The sequence below is a fragment of the Polistes dominula genome, unplaced genomic scaffold (assembly GCF_049000335.1).
Source record: "Polistes dominula isolate Pdom_NZ unplaced genomic scaffold, Pdom_raw_medaka contig_83, whole genome shotgun sequence".
NCBI lineage: Eukaryota > Metazoa > Arthropoda > Insecta > Hymenoptera > Vespidae > Polistes > Polistes dominula.
This window is the reverse complement of record NW_028301032.1, coordinates 387,883-412,949: the sequence shown is the minus strand read 5'-3', so window position 1 is coordinate 412,949 and position 25,067 is coordinate 387,883. Positions and strand designations below refer to the sequence as shown.

Here is a 25,067-nt window from a genome sequence, read left to right as displayed (position 1 = left end):
ATATTTATCATCATAAGAATAGAATCATTCATCATGTTCTAATGATGAAATGATACAAATAAATATTAATTCGCGAGAAAAACTATAGAAGTCGCTGATTAATAGATGAAATGAAAGATATTGATTTTTTTATAAGAGGAACAAAATATTATATGCAACACGATATAAATCTTTTTGAAATATTAACTATCCTTTTTAAAAATTCAAGTGATGTTTAAATGAATAATTCAAATGATTATTGTTTTCGTAACGATTAAAGTTATCGATCATATTTTTATGTTGAGAACACTGTATGGTATTTAAGGTAGTGCACAAGGTAACTCACATCAGTCAGTTTGAATACAACGTTCGTAAACACATCGTTTTGTAACTTGTCTTCCAACGGTGTTCATTAAAGTTGTCTTTCCTTTTATATTTTTCTTTTTATAAATTTTATTCAAAAATTTTCAATTAAAATCAAACAAATAACAATCTCGCGATATTTGTAATAACGCAAAATCTTTTTTATCAACGTTATCGACATGAAGAACCCAAAGAATTGGAAATCAGCTGATAATGTTTTCAAAAAATTTGACATTAACGAAGACGGTGTCCTGGATGAACAAGAATTTATCCTCCTATGCAAAGAACTTTTCGAAGAAGAAATTATTGATAATAAATGGAGAGTTGAAGACATTTTTAAAAAGCTTCATACGAATGAAGAAAGTGGTTTGAAAGGAAAAGATTGGGACAGGTATCGTACGATATATTTCAAAATATTATTCTTATATATAAAATATACCTGTATACATTCATTCTACTTCTTTTGATGATTTTTTTTTACAAACGTTTCAATGTTTAATTCATTCATAATTTCATTGTAAAAATAAAAATTTGAATTACAAATTGATCATAAAGTAACGATAAAAAAAGAAAGTAGTCAAGTGTAAACTTATGATCAATAATTTAAGATAAAGATTGATCTTTTTCTTTTTGTTTTATTAATCCTTATTTAAATACTGGTTTACCGATTAATATTATTCATAGAAAAATCTATAAGTGTATAGATAAATATGACAATAAGAATTTTAAAGAATTACCCGTTTAAGGATATTCAAATATTAACGATTAATTAATGACAAATTTGGCGGGAAATATAAACGATTTAAATCTTGTTAGAGAAAAAAAACATAAAAGATGTAACATATTAGATGAACATTTTTCAAAAGAACAATATGTAATTACTAATCATTATATCATCTACGTTATTATCTATCATTATTCTATTTGTCTGTCTCATTTGGTGACATAAGTGGAAATAATTTGTTCTAATTAGAGAGTATTATTCGAACTTATACAACACTTATGTAATACTTTTCCTCTTTATAGATGCTTTAAAAAATGGATACAACCAATTGTAAATCCTGTTAACGTATTGGTAGTAGTTGATGTACAAAACGATTTTATTCACGGATCATTAGCATTATATAATTGTAAGAGTAAGCATGATGGTTATGAGGTAATAGAACCGATCAATAATATATTGAGCAAAGTTGATTGGAATAAAGTTGTTTACACATTGGATTATCATCCTGAAAATCATATTAGTTTTTACGAAAATCTTCATTTACGAGAACTTCATCCAACGTCTCAAGTATGCATATCTCAAATTTTATAACATTTATGTTATAATATTAAGCTCAAACTACATAAATCCAGAAAAAGACGCGATCAAATAACAGCATATTTTTTCATTGGCTTATTTCCTTCTTATTTCTTTTTTTAAATATTTCTCATTAGATTTTAAAACATTAAAAATATCGTAAAAAAGGTGTAAAAACAATCTGTCACATGCGTTACACGTGCGTTATAAAAGAATAACACAACGCGTAACATACATCATCAACGTCAAATATTATTTTTATTTGTAGATTAAACAAGAAAAAGCTGTATTATACGATAAAGTAACATTTTTAAAACCACACGTAAAACAAACATTATGGCCGAAACATTGTGTAATGGGCACACCGGGATCAGAATTACATCAAGATTTACATATATTACCGAAATCTATACAAGTATTTACATTTAAAATTAATCATTATTATTATTATTATTATTATTATTATTATTATTACTATTTAAAATATAACAAATAATTATTGTATATACTCTATCGGTATTTAAGATATGTAAAGGTCAAAATCCAGATGTAGAAGCTTATTCAGTCTTCACGAGAGATAATGAAGAAGCTTGTTCGGAAATGGAGAGTGTTTTGTCGAAAATCCAAGCAACCGATTTATACGTTTGTGGATTGGCATTGGATGTTTGCGTTAAAGAAACTTGTCTTGATGCATTGAAACTTGGATATAAGGTTATCCTTATCGAAGATTGTTGTCGTGGTATCGATAACGATGAAATAATAAAAGCTAAAAATGCTATTGTGAAAAATGGTGGTTTAATTATTAAAAGTGAAGAAGTTTATACTTTTGTCAACGATTGGAAACGAAGTTTAATACTTGCTCATCATGCTGCGAATAAACTTTCGGAAAAGATTTCTTCTCAATCTTCTTCCAAGTAAGATGATTATTTATTTAATACAAAGAGAGTTTATTTTTTATAATAATTGTTTAAATTCAGTATTATTAATTATATATACAAAGTAAAAGGTACTATTTATAATAAGGGTTTAATAAAATTAAAAAAGGCTTCTATAAAATACTTAAAGATAATATTAACAAAAATGTTTACTCAACAAAGATTTTAAAACAAAATTCTATTGATGTAAAATCAATATACATTATTTATTTTAACAAATAAATTATTTTTTTAATAAAAAAATTAAATTTGTTAATAAATATAGGAAGATATTCCTGAGGTACATTGCATAATAGATAAATAATTAAATAATCCTAGATAAGTAAAAAAAAAAATCCTTAAATTTAACCAATTGTATCGGATAATATTCTTGCAGTTCTTTCAATTTTATTTGCCGATTCGTCATCGGTGGTCAATTCGCAAATAAATTTTTGTCTCGACGCGCATTCCTCCCCCTTGTAAGAATAAATTTTCGACGCTAGATCGTAAGATAATTTCAAACACCTGAAAAGATAAAAAAAAGTTAGATAAGGTATAAAAGCAAAAAAAAAAAAAGAAGATAGAAAATAATGAAATAAATAATAATAACCTGCCATTTCCAATTACAGCTTGTTTAGTATCATTATGTACAGGTCTTGCACTACCAGCCCAAATCCATAAAAGACCAGGATTCAAACCACCCGTCCAAAAATGTTTTCCTTTTAATTTCGCATTTCCTTGTATATGCGATATTACATCCTGATTTTCTACTATTGTCTCGAATTCGACCAAATGACCAGCCATACCTCGACAAAGACTGGCAGATGATTTCCAATCGTATTCACGATCGCTAAAATAATAGCAATATCTACCAATACTGGTATAATTCGTTGGACAGGATTCTATAAAATTGAAATCAATCATTGAAATATACAAAAATAAAAGGTAATCGTCTTAATTATACTGAAATTAATAATTAATTAAACCTTTGATAGAAGTAGATCCAGAAATAACGTAATACAAAAGTTCTTCGGCTCTTCTCAAACGTTTTTCAACGTAATCCACACGGTAGACAAGTTTTTCTATAGCACCTGAAAATAAATCTGTATTATTTCAATAAATTCATACATTTTTCAATCAAATTCTTACCTAACAAATAAATATCCGTCTCAGAAACGTCCCTCTTATTCGGTGTTCCTTTGGTTGACACTGTCAACACTTTGTCACCTAGTTTCATTACCTTAGATACTCTTGACGTACCTGGATTCGCTGCAGAAACGATCCAATCCTCTAAAATTTCACTCCATGGTCCTATTTTATGAGTTCCAAGTATATTTGTGTCGTTTGTCGATGTTAACAAGGACTCGGCTAATAATAGTTGCATAAAATACAAAATCAAATGAAAAAAAAAAGAATAAATTATTTTTAATTTGTTTCTTCACCCTCTCTTATTGTCAAATTAATTAATTATTGAAAGAATAATGTGTAAATATATATATAGATTTCCTCTTTGTTAATATACCCGAAATATCTATGATGATCATTGACGATGTTATCAGAAATATTGATAAATGTGTACGCAAGCGTCTCATGATTTTCGCGATCTGTAATTTGATAAAAAGATTAAATTAATTATCACTTTTCTTATATACAGTATGTTCCAAAATTTAAAATAAAAAAGAAACTATACGTCACATAATTTTTAATCGTTTATACCTTTATAGTAATCGTTGTCAATGACTCTGGAATTTCCCGCTTTCTCCGTGTGTATCACCGTTGCATATCTTAAAAGTAAAGTGATGACGAATAAAGTAAACGTCCTAATAGATATTTTGTTTGTTTTTCTAACTGACTATCAAAAATTACGATATAATTATATTCTTATTCAATTATTGTAATTAGATGTTTAAAATATATTTTTAATACACAGACGTACACACGCACGTATATACCGTGTTCTTTACTTGTAAACGTTCAACGTGCGACTGTCGATAAACGATACGAAAGGATGATGATCAGTTTCTGAGAACTTCTCTGGGTCACTTTCTCCCCTCCTCGAAAAACAAGTCACTTTCTTTTACAAATTCATTTACAATGTCATTTTATACGACGATTGATACTATGAAAGTTAGACACGTGCGTTAAGTATAATATTAATAATTATTTTCATCAAGTTTATTATCCATTTTTCGAAAAGATTATAACAATGATAATGACATAATAATCATTCATTTATTCAATTATTTTCAAACTTATATATATATATAAAATAAATCATTTAAATGTACCATAAGAATCTGTAACGCAAAATTAATGATCATTTGGTAACTCGGCTCTTATTAATAACAAATATTTATCTCAGTATTTACAAAACTTTTTCTTCTCATTTTACTTATAAAGTATTATATACGTATACATAATACTTAAATACAGTATGGGAACAATAAATCTATAAATCGTATTAGAAAAAAGTTTCATTATTGTAAAAGGAAAAAAATGAATAAAAATATCTCATTCTGATCATATTTTATTCTCAATGTATTTTCATTTAAAAAAAAAAAAGAATATTCAAAATGGACAGAATTATTGTCCCACCTTGTATATTATGTATATATATATAGATGATAGAAATATCATCATAGTATTCGATATGTTTTGAAATTGGTCCCTTTTATTTTGGGTTGATCATGATCTCGCAAAATCCGGGTTTACTTCCTGAATAAGAGACCGTCCGCAAAGATTGACCTACTGACCTCAATGTTCTCGATTACGTAGAATGAAAAAGTATTAGAGTTCACGTATACAGGTTTCACTGTCTAGTAGTAGAAATATATATATATATATATATATAAACAAAAGAATATAGATACAATAGTTGACGTAAGATAATGATTTTTCAATTTATCCAAATTAGAAAGAACAATCCTAAACTATTATATAATATAATAATACTATTATTGTCTCTGTTTTTTTTTGTTTTTTTAATTTTTTTCTTTCAAATTAGTTATACGATGTTATTATAAACCCTTTGCACTCGAGGCCCTTTTTTCATTTGCGCTAACCAGCAACTGGAGCAATAATTTCGGCCAAATTAGGGAAACATTTTACAAATGTTGAATGAAATGTGACTTTAAAAGTTATTTATAAACAAACAAACGTATACAAATAATCAAATTTCATCAATTTATTTATTTTTATATCAAAAAACATGAAAATTTGAGAAATATTATACTCTGTAATTAGTTTTTGTGTATGATTTTTTATAAAACAATAGCCAAGATACATCCTAGGTGTTTATCTGGACACGTATCACAATAATATGTTACTTCCGGCGTACCTTCAGGTGTATTACGATCAGAGCAAACCTTACAAACCCTTTTCAACCCTTTAAGTATTATCTTTAAGTATATTTTATAAGAAATATCTTATCACTCATCGTAAATAAGCAGATTGAGTAACAAAAGACTTCAAATCAGTCACCGGGCGCCGTATCAGCGCCTTTCGAGTTGCCACTTACATCTGCCGGTCGCCGTATCAGCGCCACTCGAGTGCAAAGGTTTAACAATGAAATTATTTTGTTGGTTCGTTCGATAAAGAAAATGTACAGAAAAAAAATGAAAAGTAATATATCGTTAATTAAAAAATTAAACATTTCAAAAATAAACGGTAAGATTTAGACGTTCAGTTTCAGTTTTAGTACTTCCTGGCCTGGTTTCTGCTCTTACGTCGATACTTTCAACAGTCTAAAATATAAAAAATACAAGAAAAGAAAGTTATTCATTCGGTTTCGTATAAAAAAAAAATGAAATAGCTTAATATTTTTAACAAGATTTCTTCTATGATAATAATAAATTGATAATATCAAACTTACCCTATCGTCGTCGTCCCAAGAAAGTTTTTTTACCCTAGGTGACATAGAACCAACTGGCCAAACAGTCATCAAAGAATCCGGTGGATCACCGGAACAAGTTGACGAATCATGGGAAGTTGCATCTAAATTGTTCCTTGCACTCAAGTCGTTCATGTTTTGAACGAGACCACCGATATTCGGAATGTTTGATGTTGCTGATAAGGCAGGTGGATTTGCAGGTGCTGGTGCAATTTTATGCCTAGCATAGAGAGGTAGTTGTCTAGCCGACGCGACACCTGCATCCAATAACATTTAGTAGTTGAACCAATGAAGTTCCCTCAAAGTTACACACACACACACTCACACACACCTTCCTCTCCTTTCTTTGACATTTTTCATTCGATTTATTTTATATCTCAATGTTATTTTTATTATAAAAGGAAAAATGTAATTTGAACAATCTCAAGTCGAATATACTTTTCTTCTTAAACTTAATCGCAACAACAAAAAGTACACTGTGATTCAATTTTTCGGATATATATATGTCATAAATAACGATGACAATTATATTATTAGTGAGAACAAAAATAGTTTGTATAAATTTTACAAAAAAACAATTCATTATGCAATTTCAATGTACGAGCATTTGTGATTCAATCAAAGCCAATAATATCTAAGCCGATTTTCATCGATCGTAGAGAAAAAAGGATTGAGACTATTAACTTGGCATCTTCCTGACATACTTGAGTTAACACGTAAGAATCGATGTTCGAAACGTTGAGAAGAAGAAGAGGAAGAACGCATCGTACCGTCACGAATAACTCGTGACGGGAACATACTTTTAATCGTTGCAGCGTAGGCACGCTCGTTCAATTCTCCGAAACCAGTAGAAGGTGCATCTAGATCGGTGACGGTTTCATTAGCGTTACTTCCACTTTCGTTTGTAGTAGAACGTTTCCTGTAACTATTTTCCATAGTATCTTGAAGAATACTGGCACCTAATACTTGTGGGGTTGGACTCAAGGCTGACGGGACTGGCGATTTTTCACGATAACCGGTTCCAACTGAACTTACTGATCCACCACTTTTACTACCCTTGCTGTTAAATTATTTTTATTATAATATCTATGCTCATTTTTGTTTCTTGTATATAATCAACTTACTGTTTGTATATGTAAAGAATAAGAATAAGTATGACGACACCAAGTAGTCCTAAAACAGCACCAAAAACTGCTACCAAAAGTACACTGCTACCTAACCAAGCAGGTGCAGCTCTTGCCGCAACAGGTAATGACGCACCATTCGGTATGTGAACTATTACTGGTACCATACTCGATCTGAAAATAATATTATTATTATTATTATTATTCATTAAAAGAAAAATAATTACAATTTATATGTACCTTGCAGGACGTCCCGAATCTGATACAACAGCTACCAAACGTGCCATAGAACCATTTATGGTGTTTGCTGATCTTAAAATCAATTCACCATTGTCGTGTATTTCGAATGATCTACAAATTTCATATAAACTGTTATAATATATAAATAAATATTGTTATTTAACAAAAATATATACCTTGCATCCGGACCCCTTAATGATAATCGAACTGTATCATCTCTGTCACCATCTGCTGCTTCCAATCTTCCTAAAAATTTATATGTAGTCGATATTCTTTTCTAAATACGATATAATATTGATCTATATAATATTATAAATGTAACTTACCGACGATAGAACCTTCTTTTAAAGAACGTGCATGAAATTCATATCTTGGATGTCGAAATCTTGGTTCCCATTCGTTAACATCTTCGATTGATACGTTCACCCTAGACGTATCGTTCTAAATCCCAAATAAAGTATACATTAAAATAAAATAAAAAATATTTTTTAAAAAAGAAAAACAACTATTTTAAAATAGACATACAAAGTAACCGTCAGTAATATGGACCAAAAAACTATGTTGAGTTCTTTTCTCATAATCAAGTGTACCCTTTAATATTAATTCGCCAGAAGGTGTTACAGAAAACCTTTCCAAATCTTCGGCTGCTCCTACGAGCCAAAATTTTAATGTCTGAAACACATTAAGAATAGAATTTTATTTTAACTTAAGAAATAAAATATAACTCAATTGTATTATTAAAAAATACTTACGGAATCAGCTTTATTGACGTTCATGGTTAAAATAACACTACCTGATGGCGTGTTTTCAGGAATTTTTACTTGGTAATCTTTCAGGGTAAATTTTATTGGTATTCGGCCACCTAATTATAAAATGTATTGCGTTAATAATCAATTCAAATAAATAATATTATATTATTGGGTCTACAAGTAAGTTTACAGCGTTTTTTAATAGATGATATCACGAGTAAATTCCGGGCAGAAATGTCACATCTCATGTGTCATTTTCGAAGCTTGTGTATTTATTAACAACATTGCATCATCATATTGGCGCATTTCTATCGGCGTCGTATATTTTATGAAGCAAAAACATGGCAAGTTATGTGCCAAATAAACGTCATTTTCGGGAAACGCTACTTCTATTTTTTAATATGAAGAAAAGTGCAGCTGAGGCCTATCGTTTGCTCCTGGAAACTTACGGGGCGGAATGTATTGGTGAATCGACGTGTCGTAAGTGGTTCAAACGGTTCAAAAATAGTGATTTTGACGTTGAAGACAAGGAGCGCTCCGGAAAGCCGAAAAATTTTGAAGACGAGGAATTGGAGGCTTTGCTGGATGAGGATCCGTGTCAAATTCAAGAAGAGCTTGCTGCATCATTGGGTGTCACACAACAAGCCATTTTCTTGCGCCTGAAAGCTTTGGGATTCATCCAAAAAATTGGAAATTGGGTGTCGTATGAGTTGAAGCCGAGAGATGTCGAACGGCGATTTTGCATGTCAAAAATGTTGCTGTAGCGGTATAAAAGTCGTTTTTGCATCGTATTGTCACTGGTGACGAAAAGTGGATCTGTTATGATAATCCTAAATGCAAAAAAACATATGCAAAGCCTGGCGAGCTGGCCAAATCGACGCCGAAGCGAAATATTCACATGAATAAGATCATGCTCTGCATATGGTGGGATCAGAAGGGTGTCATATACTACGAACTGCTTCCGAGTAGTTAAACCATCAAAGGACTATTGTATCGAACCCAACTAATTCGTTTGAAGCGGGCATTGGCGGAAAAACGGCCAGAATATCAGACCAGACACGAGTCTGTAATTTTTCACCACGACAACGCTCGGCCACATGTTGCTGCTTCGGTCAAAAACTACTTGGATAATAGTGGATGGGAAATTCTACCTCACCCGCCATATAGTCCAGGTTTGGCACCATCCGACTACCACTTGTTTCGGTCGATGCAGAATGTTCTTACCGAAATGTGCTTCACTTCAGTAGAGGGAATCAAAAATTGGCTCAATACATTCTTAGGCTCAAAAGACGAAAACTTTTTTTGGTCTGGAATTCACAAATTGCCAGAAAGATGGGAAAAAATTGTATCTTCCGATGGACAATATTTCGAATGAAAAATATGCAACCATTTTTTCAGAATAAATTCTCAAATTTTATGAAAAACGCTGGAAACTTACTTGTAGATCGAATAATTTAAGCATATTGTTCCAGCAAAGATTTTATTTTCATTTTAACGAGTGCCTACTACTATAAGTGATGTGCAGATAAACTAAACTTTAACTGTCTAACCAGTGTGACATATTCATTAGTATAATTATTTACCTGCTGTAGGACCTGTCCCATAAACATCCTCTCGAGATACAACGATAGTTGCCAATGCATATCTATCAGGATTGTCTATCTGTGTGGCCTAAGAATTCAATGACAAAATTAGAAACCGTGTCTTACAAGTATACACAATAGATATATAGATGCTTGTTAATACTTTTTTAAACGCTGCATCATTCATTTGCAGAACATACACACACACACAAAGTATTAAAAAGAAAATATATTATTTGTAAAGGGGACAAGGTATAAAACTCACTTTAACGACAATAGTAGCTGGAGATAGCAATTCGTTATCTTGCAACGATCTTATAATAGATATTTCAGCTGTATCAGGATTTAATATTAGGAAAGGTAAAATTCCTCCTTGAATAGTATATCTAACGGGTGCATTGATACCACTATCTTGATCGACAGCTTTTATCGATGCTGGTTCCACTTTCAAAACTGTTCTCTGTAAGAAAATATAATAAATATATTATTATTATTCTCCTATGAGAATTATTATTATTGAAATTTGATCTACAATTACCGTTTTCATTTGAGAAGGAACTTTGACTTTGTACTGATCATTGAGAAACGCAGGATTTTGATCATCGGCATCAATTACGTTTACGTATAACGTCGTTGTCGAGGATCGTGGTGGATTACCCTGATCCTATCAAATAAAAATATATTATTTCATATTTTATCTTTTTAATAATAATTCCAAAAATCTATTAGTCAACTTACTTGTGCTCGAATATCGATAGAAAAATTTGTAAGAACTTCGTAATCCAATGGTTTTCTTAATACTAATGTACCCTCTAATGCATTCACAAAAACAAAGTATTCCTATATACAACAAAAAAATATACATATAAAATATATATGTTAATAATTGATATCAAAAAGAAAATGAATAAAATAATGTACAGAATGAGGCCCCGGTAAAACGGCATATTGCACAGTAGAATAAGGCCCTGGCTGATCTGCATCCACTGCTCGAACACCCTGCAATACTCTTGTGCCAACGACCGTGACCTAAAAACGAAACGGATGTATAATGCGTATGCACATTAGGTTTATTGCACTTTAATTAGATTCTTCTTTTCATCGTATATATCATAAAGGGGTTTTTTGTTTTTTTTATTTGTTTCTTACCTCTGAAATATTTAATACGTAAGGTGCATTTACGAATTGAGGAGCGTTATCATTGGCATCAGTCACGCGAATATTAACTGGTATCACGAAACCCTGAATTAAAAAGAAAATAAAATAGAACATACTAAAGAATTAATATTGTTCGTGTCTAGGATCGATATTTTTTCTTTGCTAAAGTAAAGATTTGTACTAACAGGATCTAATGTACGTTTTCTTTCACATATGACGTTAACGTAAACACTTGCAGGTCCGTCAACACCTTCCTTATCTAATGGTCTTGTTAAAGTTAAGTTTTTCGAGTAAGGTGAAAATTCTACAGGACTATCGAGTTCTTGGAGTCTCAATTTAATGTCCCCGTGTGGTCCTGGATCTCCTAAGACACCAAGTACGCCGACGATATCTCCAACTGCGTGATCCTCGTTGACAAAAAGATGAGCTGCCGTAGCACCGTTTTCCAAGAAACATCTCGTGTCTCGGATCACTGTGTTCAATAATCAAATATATCAACAAAGAAAGAATACAAAATAAAACACAATGATAGATATAGACAAAAATTAATGTGTTAAGTGCAACAAATAATATGCAGTAGACTACAATTAACCTATTTGTAATATTAATTAAAGGAAGTGGTGAACTTTAGAAATTTAATGTATTCATCGTTTAAATACGAAAATATTTTCTCACGATAGAATGTATATAAGTACGTCAGGCCAGTGTCAGTTGTCATTTGTGGTTTCCGGTTTTTCGCCAAATAAAAACCGGTTTTTTTTTAACAATTCCAGCGAAGCCAAAATTTCAAAGAATTGTCTTTCAGGTTTGACAAAAGATATATTCGTGATTGTGTTAAATCGAATTTCAAACGAGTATGTGTGGTGTATTGATCAATTTATATATTCTTTGAACGAGCAGAATAAATGAGCCGTTTATTTGAATAATGACCTAAGCCCACCTTTTATTTTTTTCCGTCAAATGTTTTTAATGGCAATAAGTTTCAAGTGGAAGTTTCCAGTTGTTTATAACGTTACATTACAATAACAAAATATATTCAAATGGACTTGGGTTACTTTTCAAATAAACGGTTCATACATATGTTACTTGTGAAATCTAAAATTTGATTCGAAAAGTAATATATATGTAATAAATAATAAATAAAAATGAAGAGAAATGAAAGAAGAATGGGCGTTGTTACCGTTGCTAAAAAAGCATCGGTGCATTGAAGCATTCAAGCATTGAAAACTAAGATATCTCGTGAAATTTCTCGTATCGAACTACTTGATGTAATCGATACAACACCTGGTGTAACGTTAGGTGTCCTTTTTTCATCAAATTTCGTTTGGTATTACGACGCGTGCCGGATGTCTCTCCAAGGATTTCACAACGTCCTGCTTGAATCGGTCGCACACATCCATAGATTCTTATACAATTGTATGCGTTCAAATTCTTCTGTGTTTTTTCTTTTCTTTTGGAAATTCAATCAATTGGTCTAACAATAATCTCATTAATAAAAGAAGAAAAAGATTTTGTTCGAACTAAGCAAAAACGATGTAAGTAAGTTGCGTTTGTGTTTTACCTGAGCACCTTTTCGTTGCATCTATGTGTTGTATAAACGAGTAGTATAGCAAACGATTACATACGAACGAAAGTATGCGAGAGGGTAGATATGCGCGCTTCCCTGGAGCGAAGTTCCGGTTAAATCCTAAGGCAAACTCGATTGTAAAGTTGTACAAAATATTGTTACAACTTCAAACTAACTAACTAACTAACTAACTTTTCCTTTTTCCAATCTTTCACGAAGCTATTTTTTCTTTCCCTACCCTTAAACTAATCTTAACAAAATAATATTATCAAATTATATTTAATATAACTCACATTGTCCTGTAACTAATTGAAGCATACAGGAAAAAATAAGAATTAAGATCTTTTGTAAACTGGTCCCCATAGCGACTCAATGTCATAATCCACCAATTCGAGTTTTTCCTGATGCATCTGTAACGAGATAAAATTTCTTTAACATCAATGATCAGAAAATATTTGAACAAATGATCTTTGAATAAGTGATATTTCGAACTCGAGGGGGGTAAGGTTGTTGTTCATAACGCGTGGTTAGAAAGCATGCAGAGAAACTCCTTTATTACGTGGTTATGTAGGACTCTTGGCATCATCGAAGTGCAGAACCGGCGGCAACTTCCTACAGAAAAGACGTTTCTAAATTCGTAATTTATAAAATTAAAAGAGAGTAGTACCATCACCCATCCATCTCAGTTTGACCTTCCTTTTTTTTTCGCTTTTCCTTTCGATTTTGCGCTAAATCTTTGTCAGATTATACATTAGAAAGTATAATACTAATTGTCCCTGTTTACGAGTATCCCAATGAATATATTGATTGACATTTATTTTTAAGCTAAATGTAATTTAATTTGCAATATTAATTAAAGATAATTTGAAATGAATTGATATAGCTCACTGGGACACCGTACTGTTAATTCGTTAACCGTAAACCCAAACATATCCATGAGCAACCTCCGTGAAAGAACTTCCGTAAATATTCAAATACTTGAAATATCCTAAATCTTAAAAAAGAATTTATAAACAAATACTCACCACGAACGCCGTTTGTCATCAGAATCGTATTACCCATCAATCTTAAAACTCAACTAAAATAACAAAAGAGAAACACTATCTAATAATCCACCTGTTCTTTACGATACACCTGTCTACCCTCAAAAAAATATCTCACATACAATCACACAAATACACACACACACACACTATATTTTCAAATCACATCACAATTCGACGCGTAATCATTAAAAAAAATAAATCAATAATAAATTAAATGAAGATGAGCAAGTTTTGTTCACTTTGGATTCGTTACTACGAAAGACGAGTTGTAATAATGAACAAAGCGAGCACAACACAACTCTCGGGAAGGTTCTCCTCCGATTCGACCGGAAGTGGGGGGTCCGACCACTCCAACTCCACGACGACTAAGTGAACAGGTGTTCACCTTCATTCAAAGTGAAACGAGGGGTGCGTGCATGCGTGCATGCGTGCAAACCAACACTAACACCAACCAAACAACTGACATGAGTAGTCGCGTGCTATAGTGCGTAACCTTCCTCCCCTCTTCTTCATCCCCAATGCATTACTCCCTCCTCCTTTTTCTTTTTTGATAGCACACTGCACACGTAACTTCTTCTTCGATGTAACGTGATTTCTTTCTTCAAAGGTTCTAATATTTCTATTACAAGATAACGTATAATTTATTTATATTGTTGTTAACGAATAATATTGTAGAAATGTTTTAACATTTATGGATTATATATATTATTATTTTGAATTCTATTACAGAACATGTTTAATGCACGTTATTGTAATACTAGGATACAATATGTTATTACGTATTACACACTACGTTTTTATGTATTAATTGAATATTATAGTATAACAGAGGTAATCTGTTATAAAATAAACGATTTAATTATCTATATAGTTAAATCTTATGGCTCGGAAATAAACATAATATATATTTAATACTTGTAATACATGTTATTCTAATGTAATTCAACGTAATCATTTATTATTCATGTATATATATGATCTAATAATTTTAATTTTCTACCGCGAATAATTCAACAATTTCTTCTTCTATTATTATTATTATTATTATTATTATTATTATTATTATTATTATTATTATTATTATTATTATTATTATTACCATCTATAGCGTAAAAAGATTTTCATGTCACGGAAGTTGGATCCAATGATGGTTCGCCTTTCCTTTTTCCAACAACAACAACAACAAAAAAAGAAAGAAGAAAAAAAAACACCATTATAAAAGTATGTGTAACATAGTTATTGGCATTACTTCAAAAATATATTTCGACAAAATACCGTAGATGTAAGTTTCTTTCTATAGATAAAGTTGCAAATTCAAACGACAGAATAAAAATAGTTATTTCTCACGATATGAAAGAACTATACTTGTCGATTTCACGGATGGAAGATTCGAGACGGTTCAACGACGAGGGACGGGAATTGTCATCCCCGGAATGGAACGATCTGCTTTTTCCTATCCCACGTTTGCAAATAAACCATTTCTACGAGTAAAAAAATTATTTTCTTTGTGAATCATTTTTCATATATGATATTTTCTTAAATTTAATCAAAAGTAATTTACCTGATAACAAAGTAAACACATATGACGATTAATTTCTTCAAAATCTAATAGAAGAATTCAATTTGAATTTGAATGAACGATATTACATCAATGGTGCACCGTTCCATTGTATCTGTGCATCCTGCCATCTTGAAAAAACATATAAAATGAAAATTTGTTACGATATTAAATTTAATCGTGATTATTTTGATGAATATGAATATTAATCTTACTTAGAACGAATAAGTTTTTCCAATGGTGTAGCAGCAATATCAATGGATTCTTTGCTTGTAGATTCAACACCCGATGCATTTTCGTTAGCCCTGGTATCAACGGTCAATGTTGCATGACTTCCACCGCATGCGAAATACTGCACCTCAAATCTTACGATGCAAAATTCAAATGTTATCATTTTTTCTATATTTTTCTATATTATTATATAATTACCGTCTTTCGGCATGATAATTTCTTAACAATTCCTTGTTAGTATTAAATAGAACACCATGATGACCATGACACAAAGTAACCCATATCGGTAAACTTGGAGTTTTCAATCTAGAACCAGGTATTTTGCTAGTTTGACCATCACCCTCGTGAATTAAAAAACCTACTTCGCTTCTTACTAGAATACCCCATTGTGGTACAGCCTTGAAATAATAAAATATCTTTTATTATTATAATCAAAAGTTAGCTTAGAAGTTATTGATTATTATATTTACGTATGTATTTTCATCCCCGACATTAATAACACCGTTATGAAGATGAGGAGAAGCCCGGCCGGTTAACATAAACACCACGACACTGATCGGTCCCTCTTCAGGACATCCGCTTAGTATAGAAGCTTTTTGATCTTCCAGGTCGTTTTGAACTCTGTGGACCGAATCGAGCGTGTGCGTCCGTTAGTTTGACGAGAGTCATTTTTCAACTAGCGGAAATTATTTTCTACATTTCGTTCTAGAAAATCTACAGAACACGAACCCTAACAAATACCGGTTCAAAAATATATTTTTTCTTCTCATTTACAGTATTCTTCAAACTGCATAGAATACAATTATATTTCTTAACACATTCGCGACTGAATTCACGTCTTTTCAAATTCTATTCCTGGTTGCCGTTGACGTGATACACACGTCATTTTACATTTTAAAAACTCTATATATATAAATAAAAAAATTTTAATTATTTTATAATTATTATTAGTTATTATTATTATTTTTTATTATTATTTTATTATTAATTTATTAGTATTAAATATATAATTTATATTTAATTATTTAAATATAATATTTGAATATTATATATTATAATATAATTAAATATTATTATATTATTTTATTTAAATATAATATTAATTATAATATTTAAATAATTAAATTTTATTATATTTTATTAAATTATTATATATTATTATATTTAAATATAAATTTAAATAATTTAAACTTATATTTTTATATTTATATTATAATATTTATTATTATTATTATTATTATTATTATTATTATTATTTATATTTTATTTATATTATATTATAATTTTATTATATTATATTATTAATTATTATATATATTTATATATAATAATTATATATAATATATAAATATTATATATTATATATTATTATATTATCTTAATATTTATAAATATTTTATATTTTATATTTTATTTAATATTTTAAATAATGTTATTTTATTATATTATTATATTTAAATATAAATTTAAATAATTTGAACTTATATTTTTATATATATATAAAATTTATATTTACATATTTTTAAAAATTTTATATATTAAATTTAGAATTAAATATTATATATTATATATTATTATATTATTTTAATATATATATATAATATTATATATAATATTTAAATAATTATATCTTATTATATTTTATTATATTATTATATATTATTATATATTTAAATATATAAATTTAAATAATTTAAACTTTTTTTATATATTTATATATAGAATATATGTAAAAATTATTGTTTTTTTCAAAATCTCATTATTTTTACCAGTACTTAGTATAAGAAACGTAACAAATATGCTGGCCGTGAATGTGTTAACGATTAAATTAAAAAGTTGATTGATCAAATAAATAAATATTTAAAAGAAAATTTCATACTTAATTAATCCTCTCGATAAAACTGCACTGTAAAGTAACAACTTAGCACCTGGTCCTCCTTCGTCCTGAAACTATTCAAAATAACGTATGTCAATTTGATATTTATAAATTTAATATAAAAAAAAAAAGTTACTTACCAAGTATAAGTACCTCTTGATAAATATTTGAAGATCTTCTATCGAGGTGAACTCGAATAGATGCAACTGCAAATGAAAAGATAACGAAATATATGTTAAAAGTGTATATGAAAAACTTGGCTACGACCTTAACCCCGAGGGAAAATTGGTTATTTCATCCCTCCCCTCTCTAACAATAATCCTTAAAGCTAATATTTTCAATATACCGTTAAGTATTATAAAATCCTAAGAAATCTGAAAGGCCAACCCTCAATATTAAAAAGAGATAAAATTATGTATACACACTCAAGACTTTATTAACGTAACACAAATCATAATGCAAAAGCAATAAAGACATCCTTGAATTGGTTGGCACGTTGCCAACAATACGTCTTGACGACTCATTTGATAAACGATCTAAGCTATTTTTTTTTTTCCTAGGTCAATCTGAGGCAACTCGAGTACGAATAAGGAAAGAAAAAAAAATAGAAAAAGAAAATCAAAAAGTGTATGAGAGTAAGATGAGGTGGTGGTGGTGGTAGTAGTAGTAGTGAAGGATGATGATGTGAATAGGCGTACTGTCTCCGTCAAACCATCCTGAAAATACTGCACGCTATGTTGCAGATAGGGTGTCTTTTGTGGTAATGCAACGATTGCCTTTGGCACGCTGACACTTTTTGTATCGAGGTTGCTGCAGCTGCTATTCTGATTGTTAACAGAAACGAAACCACCGGCGCAACGCCAAATTATTTCTGATATCGCAAGGCACAGGACTTCAACTTGTCTGTCATACGAAGGTTTCAGTAAGCTAAGAGAAAATAAAACAACAAATTATACACGATTCATAGAAAATAACGTGTTCAATCTAATACTACTTACATATCCGAACTTATACGACTGTCCTGAGTGTTACACTTGAATAAAAAATGTTTCAACATGATAGCTTGAACTGCAGTAATTAAACCTCTGGTAGTATTCCTAGGTGCTCTCAACCCAAAAGCTAAATTTTGACCATAAGGTCTTAAAGTTAAACCGGTTCTAGCCCATTCTGCTCTAGGTGGACAAGCACAGCTACCAAATATCAATGTTCTCAACATCTAAAATAATTTATAAATAAATAAAAAAGAAATTATTAATAGACAAATGAAAGATTAATTAATTACCATACAAGTTTCTTCGTCTATAGGTGTACCACCGGATACTATTGTTTTCGGTAATGTTCTCGTATTCCTTGGATAAATGATCCTTTCTGAAAAAAAAAAATGAAAAAAAAATAAATCATAAATATAGATCGATCAAATTTATTCTATTAACAATTCTCTCTATATAAATATCGTCAGTTTTACTAATTTAATGAGATTATTCTCATAAATTTGTATAAAACCTGGATAAAGTTCGTCCGGTTCAGCCATAAGTGCTGCACATCGAGCTGCTCTCGTTGAAAGTAACATTTGATAAGTATATGACTATTTGATAAGTATATTTTTATGATATTTTAAATATACGATCTGAAAGAGCCTTCCTTCTGTGATCGTACGTAAACCAAAACTGAAAGATTTGACGTGCATTTCTTTTCTATATATACATATGTTACATCTATTACAATATAAAGAATATAAATTTGCAATGATCACGGATTTACTGACATTACTTTGCATAAAACGAAAATTCTTCTTCAAGAGAATGCGTAAAAATTCAAACGAATTCCTAAGGTTTTGTGTCAGCTAGTACTACCACACCCGATGCTTATCGAATATCAATTGAATATCAAATGAAATAGCATGTCCCTTTTATACAAACCAATTTTGTGTCTATTGAATAGACACTTTGACTGTAAAGTTTTTTGCAAGGCGGGGTTGGGTGGAGCACACGAAACGTGTCAATTCGTATGTCCAAATAGACTAACGAACAATTAGGTATATTTGAAAATGATAGAAATGCCCTACTAACGTCTATCTGTCTAATACGATCTAGCTTGGAATTTTGCATTAACACATACATATTTTTATCGTACTAGCTGGAACCACCCTAATAACATCCGTTTGTACTTGCTAGTGTATCTAGTATACTTCGATCTAGATACGGGTGCGGTCGCATAATCATTCTTTTCCCTAATTGTCAAATAACTTTTGACAATTGACAACATAATAATTATCTTATTTTTTAAACGTATGTTCATAACTCAAAATAATGTGTAAAAAGGTTTTTGTTTATGGGTACGTAACGTATTATATTTATTGCTAAAGTTCATTTATTATTAGGTTGTCCGAAAAGTTCGTGTTGATTTCCGGTAGATGAGATTAAAGTTTTTTTTACTAAAAAAAAAACCTGAGAAGTTCTGGAAGAACAAAATTTAGAAATTACTATTAAAGATGGAAAATGATTGTGAAACAGAATGGCACTTATATATAATTAAACAAACAAAAAAATCGGCACGAACTTTCCGGACAATCCAATCTTAATATATATAAATTACGGGTCACATTGTTTGTCCGCAATGAACTCCTAAACTACTGAACCGATTTTAATAAAATTTTTCACACTGTGTGCAGTTTTATCCAACTTGAAAGATAGGATAGTTTATATCTCAATTTATAATCGCAATATTATTTTATTAATCGCGAATTATTTGTTTATTAACAAAGAGTCATGATTCTAACAGATGGCGGTATAAGATAATTCGTTGACATAAAGACGTGTGTATCGGACTGATTGTGAGCCACAGCAACGCGTGGCGGGGCACCCCTAGTATATTTATATTGCAATCGACATGTATTTACGTTAAATTTATTGGCGTTTGGTGATAAAGAAAAAAGGTGTCGTATGGAGACAATTGATAATTTTTTTCTAGATAAATTTGTTTGAACCATTATGCGAAAGTAGAAGAGGGCCTGGCGTGATCTAACACTCGTCTAAGGCGCTTACTCGCATAATCGCGTGCTCGCGTGCAATCAAGATATCGTATTAAGAATCCAACGTCGGAACAAGCATCTGCATTCGACGATTGCACACACCATCTTTGATATATCCGAACATACGTATGCCTACTTATACAAACACATAGTCTAAATTTGCATTCCTTCGAGAAACATTCGAATAACTATACATCCATCTAATCGATTTTAACCATTCACCTTTCATACTCAAGGTCGTGTGCTTTTTATAATTTTTTGTATTTGTTTATTAAAACGATATTTGTTCATGTAGATCGTTTGAAGTACTTTTTCCTAAAGGATACTTCGTTAAATACAAAAGAAAAAGTATGGAAGAACGGTCAACGATTAGAATCAGAAATCTTTGTTACGCCAATGTACGTAAGTTACACTTTGTTGTTCGTTAAACTATGCAAGACTTTCATTTCCTTACAGATCGATACCGGAAAAGGACAAAGAGAGTAAAATCAGTGTTGCATAAACACGACATCCTCCTACTTAATATCTACACAAGAATCAACGAAGAAGAAATGAAAAATAAGATTTTTTATTATATTAGGTTTGGGAAAATGTTATCCATTATTTTTACGTTAACTCTTCAAGATTTTATTTAACATACTTCTGGTTGTCTAATTTTGGTCAAATATGCACCGTTTTGTTCGTTTATGTGTTGCCGTTTTAAAAGTAGCTTCACAATGCCTGTCTCATAAAAGTCTTGCTCCCTATTTGCGAAAAACTCTAGTGATCGATTTTTACAATCTTCTTTTAATGTCAATTTCTTATCAATAAGAAAGTTTTGCAGTGCAACAAAAAGATGATAATCGCTTGGTGTAAGATCTGGTCTATATGATGGATGCATCAAAACTTCTCAACCCATCTCCCAGAGTTCCTGGCGAGTCACTACAGACATGTGTGACCTGGCGTTGTCCTGATGGAATACAACACCTCTTCTGTTGGTCAATTCTGGCCGTTTCTGGTCAATCGCTTGCTTTAAACGGTTCAGTGGTTGAATGTAGAGATCCGAATTTAGTGTTTGGCCATATTTAAGCAACTCATAATAAATAATTCCTTTCCAGTCTCACCAAATGCACAGTAGAACCTTCCTGGCTGTTAGTCCTGGTTTGGTCACCGTTTGAGCTGCTTCATCGCGCTTTGACCACAAATATTGTCGTATGTGACCAATTTCTCATCCCCAGTCACCATCCATTTAGGAAATGGGTCGATTTCATTTCGTTTGGCCAAGACTTCACAGATGGAAATTCGATGCATCATGTTTTTTGGTGTTATTTGGTGTGTCACCCAAACATCGAGCTTCTTTTTGAATCCAGCTTTGAGCAAATGGTTTAAAACTGTTTTATGGTCGATCTTTAGCTCCTGGGCGATGCTACGACTACTAACATGACGGTCAACTTCGATTATTTCTGTGATGTATTCTGTGTATTTTATCGACATTTTCGACGACAGACCAGCCTGCGCGAGGTGCATCTTTAACATCAAAAATACCTGAAGGGAATCGACGAAACCAAAATTACACGTAATTATCTGTTACAGTATTGAGAGTATAAACACCATTCACAATTTCAGCCGCCTAGCTTGAATTTTCGTCTTTAGAAAAGAAAAAGTGTGAAATGTACCGAATTTGATCTTTGTTGACTTCCATTTTGAACACCCTGTAAGTCACAACTGAATAGACCAAACAAAAAACGGTAAAGGAATTTTTGTTAGCTCTAAATGTCACCTTTCTAACAAGCATAAATTTAAAATTGTTCGATTGATATTTTACGAAATATCGATAACTAAAGTCATCTAACGAAAAAATAATGGATTACTTTGTCCCCAACCTAATATTTGTAGATATAATCCTGTAATTAAATATTTTCTATTTGAAATCATAATATAATATATTATTTTCAGGATTAATGCATACCTCTGTCTCTCAAATATGTTGGCTTCTTCGGAATAGTATCGTATTGCTGTTTGCCTGAAAACGATCCTGATGTTGATGTAGTTGTACTCGTGTTAACATCAGACACAGAATCTGACATAGTGAGTAATTGTTCGTTTGTTTTACTTGTTCGTAATTCCTCCATCGTAAAGAGAGATTATTTTTATTTCAAATAAAATATCCACCCAGGAGAAGAATTATTAAAGAAAAAGTTTCATTACAATATTGTAATCTGTGAGGGAAAATATGTTGATAATTTCAATCTTATATATTTATAACTTCATTGATAGTTGTTGGATTGGTTTAATGAACAATGATCGATTATTTCAAAATGTATCATTTTCACGATAAATCTACTTTCGAACGAAACTAGATCGTTATTTATCATCCTTCGAGCGTAAAGATCGAAACCCTTCCGACACTTCGTGCGTGACGAATTCAAAAATAAACAGAAGAAAATAAATTATAAAACCGTATTATTTTTTGTCGTCTCATTTATAACGTTCCCATCCTCCTCCCATGGGAAATCTATTAATCATTTTTCACACGTTTCATAAGAAACACTTTTTTATTCGACGATTAAGTCTCGTGTCTTAACTAAATATTTGTTTGAAGCATCTTTGTTAAAAGTTAAATACCTTTGTTCGTGTTTTGCATGTAACTAAAATGTTTCCAAAATTGAAATCCCATATGAATAATATTATTATCAAAATATCCTTGTAATTTGTTACAGGAATATAAAATAAAATTGAACATTATTCTTATTATTATTATATTGAAATACCTATTGAGAATTATAAGTGAAAATTATTTTTTATTAAGAGACACAAAAGCAAGAGCTTATTTTAAAACGAGTTTCAATGATAATCATTAAATTGTATTTAAAAATGATACCGATTATTTTCTTACTTATTACTAATCTCTGAGTTTTTTTTTTTTTTTTTTTTTAACTGACAACTCGTTTAATCTTCCTTCGCGTTCCTACGTATACGACTGGAAGAACTAACTAACGAATATGCGAGGTAAACTTAGGGTTTGCATGTGTTCCACTCTCAATACATACATAGATAAGTATTTATGCATGTATATAGATATAACCGTACACTTACATCTGCATTGACCTGTGTTAACTGACAGCCTGGCGCCGGCAGTTTGGATAGCGATAATAATTCTAACCAACCCTTGCGATTTTCAGTTCATCCCCTTTTACCCACTTCCCTACGTAAATGGTGCCTTCTCATTATCCTTCGCGTTACTCAACTTACATTAGTTTGTTATTCTTACTAAGCTAAATTGCTCATAGTTTTGCGCGTCGATGATTTTTAACGGGATTTCATTTCAATGAATGTAACTGTAAATAATAAAAAAAAACGTATCTACAGAAAATAATACAATACATTTTGTAATTGAAGCTATAAATTGTCATTTTTAATAGAGTATTGATATCTATTTCAATCAATCAATTATATATAAGATCAATTTATATAAATATATAAATATAAGGATTATATAATATTCAATATTTGAAATAAATCTATACATTTTGATATCTTTTCATATCTCTCATATATAATACATTTTAAAATACCAAACATGTGTGCAACTGGTTTTAAAAACTTATCTGATTTTCCCTCCTATCGAATATAACAATTTTGATTGGTCGATAGATAAAGCGCGAAACTTGCCACGAATACAAACGCCCATCTGAGTAATCAAATGTTTGATCGAATGTTTATAATTAATTCGAAATTAGATCTAAAACTAGAAAACGAATCAGAGGATTTTATCGTAAAAATTAAATGGAAAATATTTCTTTGTGTCTGTGTGTATATTTCATTTGATTTTTTGTTTGCATGTATATAAGGTAATACGCAAAACTTCTCGCTTATCCATAATTACTAATTTCCTGAACTGTTATTCGAGAAAATAAGATTACGTGATTTAACTAAGTTCAAGTTCGAGTTTAAAATAGATTGCACGTGCAACATTTTAAAGTTCAAACCATTCCACGTTCCCAAAGGATCACCAAAATTGATTTTACATATACATATGTATATTAAATATAAATAAAATATAAATTTAAATAAAATTATATATATATATATATATATATATATATATATAATTTATTAGAAATCGATTAACATAAAATGTTGTAAAAAATTCATCTTAGTTAGTTATCACAAATTGAGATAAATTAGGAATCACCTGTGGATGATAGTAGATAAAATACTATATTCTTTAAATAGTGTACCGTCTTCGCGTAAAATACCTACTATCGCCCACTGGTGGTTCCAATGTTAACTACGATAAATTTTTTACCAACAGTTATCGATAAGGTAAAATTTTCTTTCTCTGATTTATCGACCATGGAAAATATTCATCTTAGCTCCGAAACCACGAGATACATTCGTCATATATATACATATTACACACACATATATATATTTATATATTTTATGTAAAGAAAATTATAGAATACCTATAAGATAC

At 30.4% G+C, this 25,067-nt stretch overlaps 4 protein-coding genes and 1 long non-coding RNA gene across 10 annotated transcripts; 2 read left to right on the top strand and 3 right to left on the bottom strand.

The window, feature by feature from the left end:
- Nucleotides 1-97: 97 nt before the first annotated feature.
- LOC107071085 (uncharacterized) lies at nt 98-6,606 on the top strand. The gene is made up of 5 exons (XM_089174393.1): nt 98-733; nt 1,369-1,633; nt 1,911-2,057; nt 2,168-2,556; nt 6,466-6,606. Exons 1-5 carry the CDS (start codon nt 522-524, stop codon nt 6,467-6,469), a joined length of 1,017 nt encoding a protein of 338 aa, XP_089030519.1. The 5' UTR covers nt 98-521; the 3' UTR covers nt 6,470-6,606.
- On the bottom strand, nt 2,556-4,148 carry LOC107071087 (C-type lectin domain family 9 member A). The gene is made up of 5 exons (XM_089174397.1): nt 4,079-4,148; nt 3,706-3,924; nt 3,543-3,647; nt 3,167-3,458; nt 2,556-3,081 (listed from the first exon to the last, which is right to left on the bottom strand). Exons 1-5 carry the CDS (start codon nt 4,146-4,148, stop codon nt 2,922-2,924), a joined length of 846 nt encoding a protein of 281 aa, XP_089030523.1. The 3' UTR covers nt 2,556-2,921.
- On the bottom strand, nt 6,164-14,555 carry Cad96Cb (protocadherin Fat 4-like Cad96Ca). Of its 2 annotated transcripts, none has more exons than XM_089174390.1 (17): nt 13,160-14,555; nt 11,485-11,771; nt 11,291-11,383; nt 11,063-11,170; nt 10,880-10,981; nt 10,680-10,805; nt 10,407-10,601; nt 10,142-10,229; nt 8,562-8,671; nt 8,335-8,481; nt 8,136-8,250; nt 7,986-8,055; nt 7,810-7,920; nt 7,570-7,743; nt 7,246-7,505; nt 6,428-6,702; nt 6,164-6,299 (listed from the first exon to the last, which is right to left on the bottom strand). In XM_089174390.1, the coding sequence occupies exons 1-17, from the start codon at nt 13,227-13,229 to the stop codon at nt 6,210-6,212; spliced, it is 2,421 nt and encodes an 806-aa protein (XP_089030516.1). In that variant the 5' UTR covers nt 13,230-14,555; the 3' UTR covers nt 6,164-6,209. The 2 variants fall into 2 exon arrangements, with proteins under 2 accessions (XP_089030516.1, XP_089030517.1); XM_089174391.1 differs by having other exon boundaries at nt 7,150-7,505; nt 13,160-14,547.
- A 110-nt stretch (nt 14,556-14,665) lies between these two features.
- Nucleotides 14,666-24,934, bottom strand: LOC107071092 (putative ubiquitin carboxyl-terminal hydrolase MINDY-4). 5 transcript variants are annotated; one of them, XR_016177187.1, is made up of 12 exons: nt 23,213-24,934; nt 22,557-22,806; nt 18,860-18,945; nt 18,576-18,793; nt 18,276-18,504; nt 17,718-17,783; nt 17,581-17,651; nt 16,172-16,322; nt 15,900-16,099; nt 15,686-15,835; nt 15,474-15,601; nt 14,667-15,393 (listed from the first exon to the last, which is right to left on the bottom strand). XR_016177187.1 is itself a non-coding variant. In XM_089174392.1 (11 exons), the coding sequence occupies exons 2-11, from the start codon at nt 22,717-22,719 to the stop codon at nt 15,556-15,558; spliced, it is 1,380 nt and encodes a 459-aa protein (XP_089030518.1). In that variant the 5' UTR covers nt 22,720-22,806; nt 23,213-24,934; the 3' UTR covers nt 15,408-15,555. The 5 variants fall into 5 exon arrangements, 1 of the variants encoding a protein (XP_089030518.1); XR_016177188.1 differs by having other exon boundaries at nt 23,484-24,934; XR_016177189.1 differs by lacking the exon at nt 17,718-17,783 and having other exon boundaries at nt 14,666-15,393; nt 17,581-17,645.
- LOC149031877 (uncharacterized) lies at nt 19,787-23,202 on the top strand. The gene is made up of 3 exons (XR_016177191.1): nt 19,787-19,912; nt 21,065-22,675; nt 22,764-23,202. It is a non-coding gene; the product is annotated as an uncharacterized LOC149031877 (long non-coding RNA).
- Nucleotides 24,935-25,067: the final 133 nt, after the last annotated feature.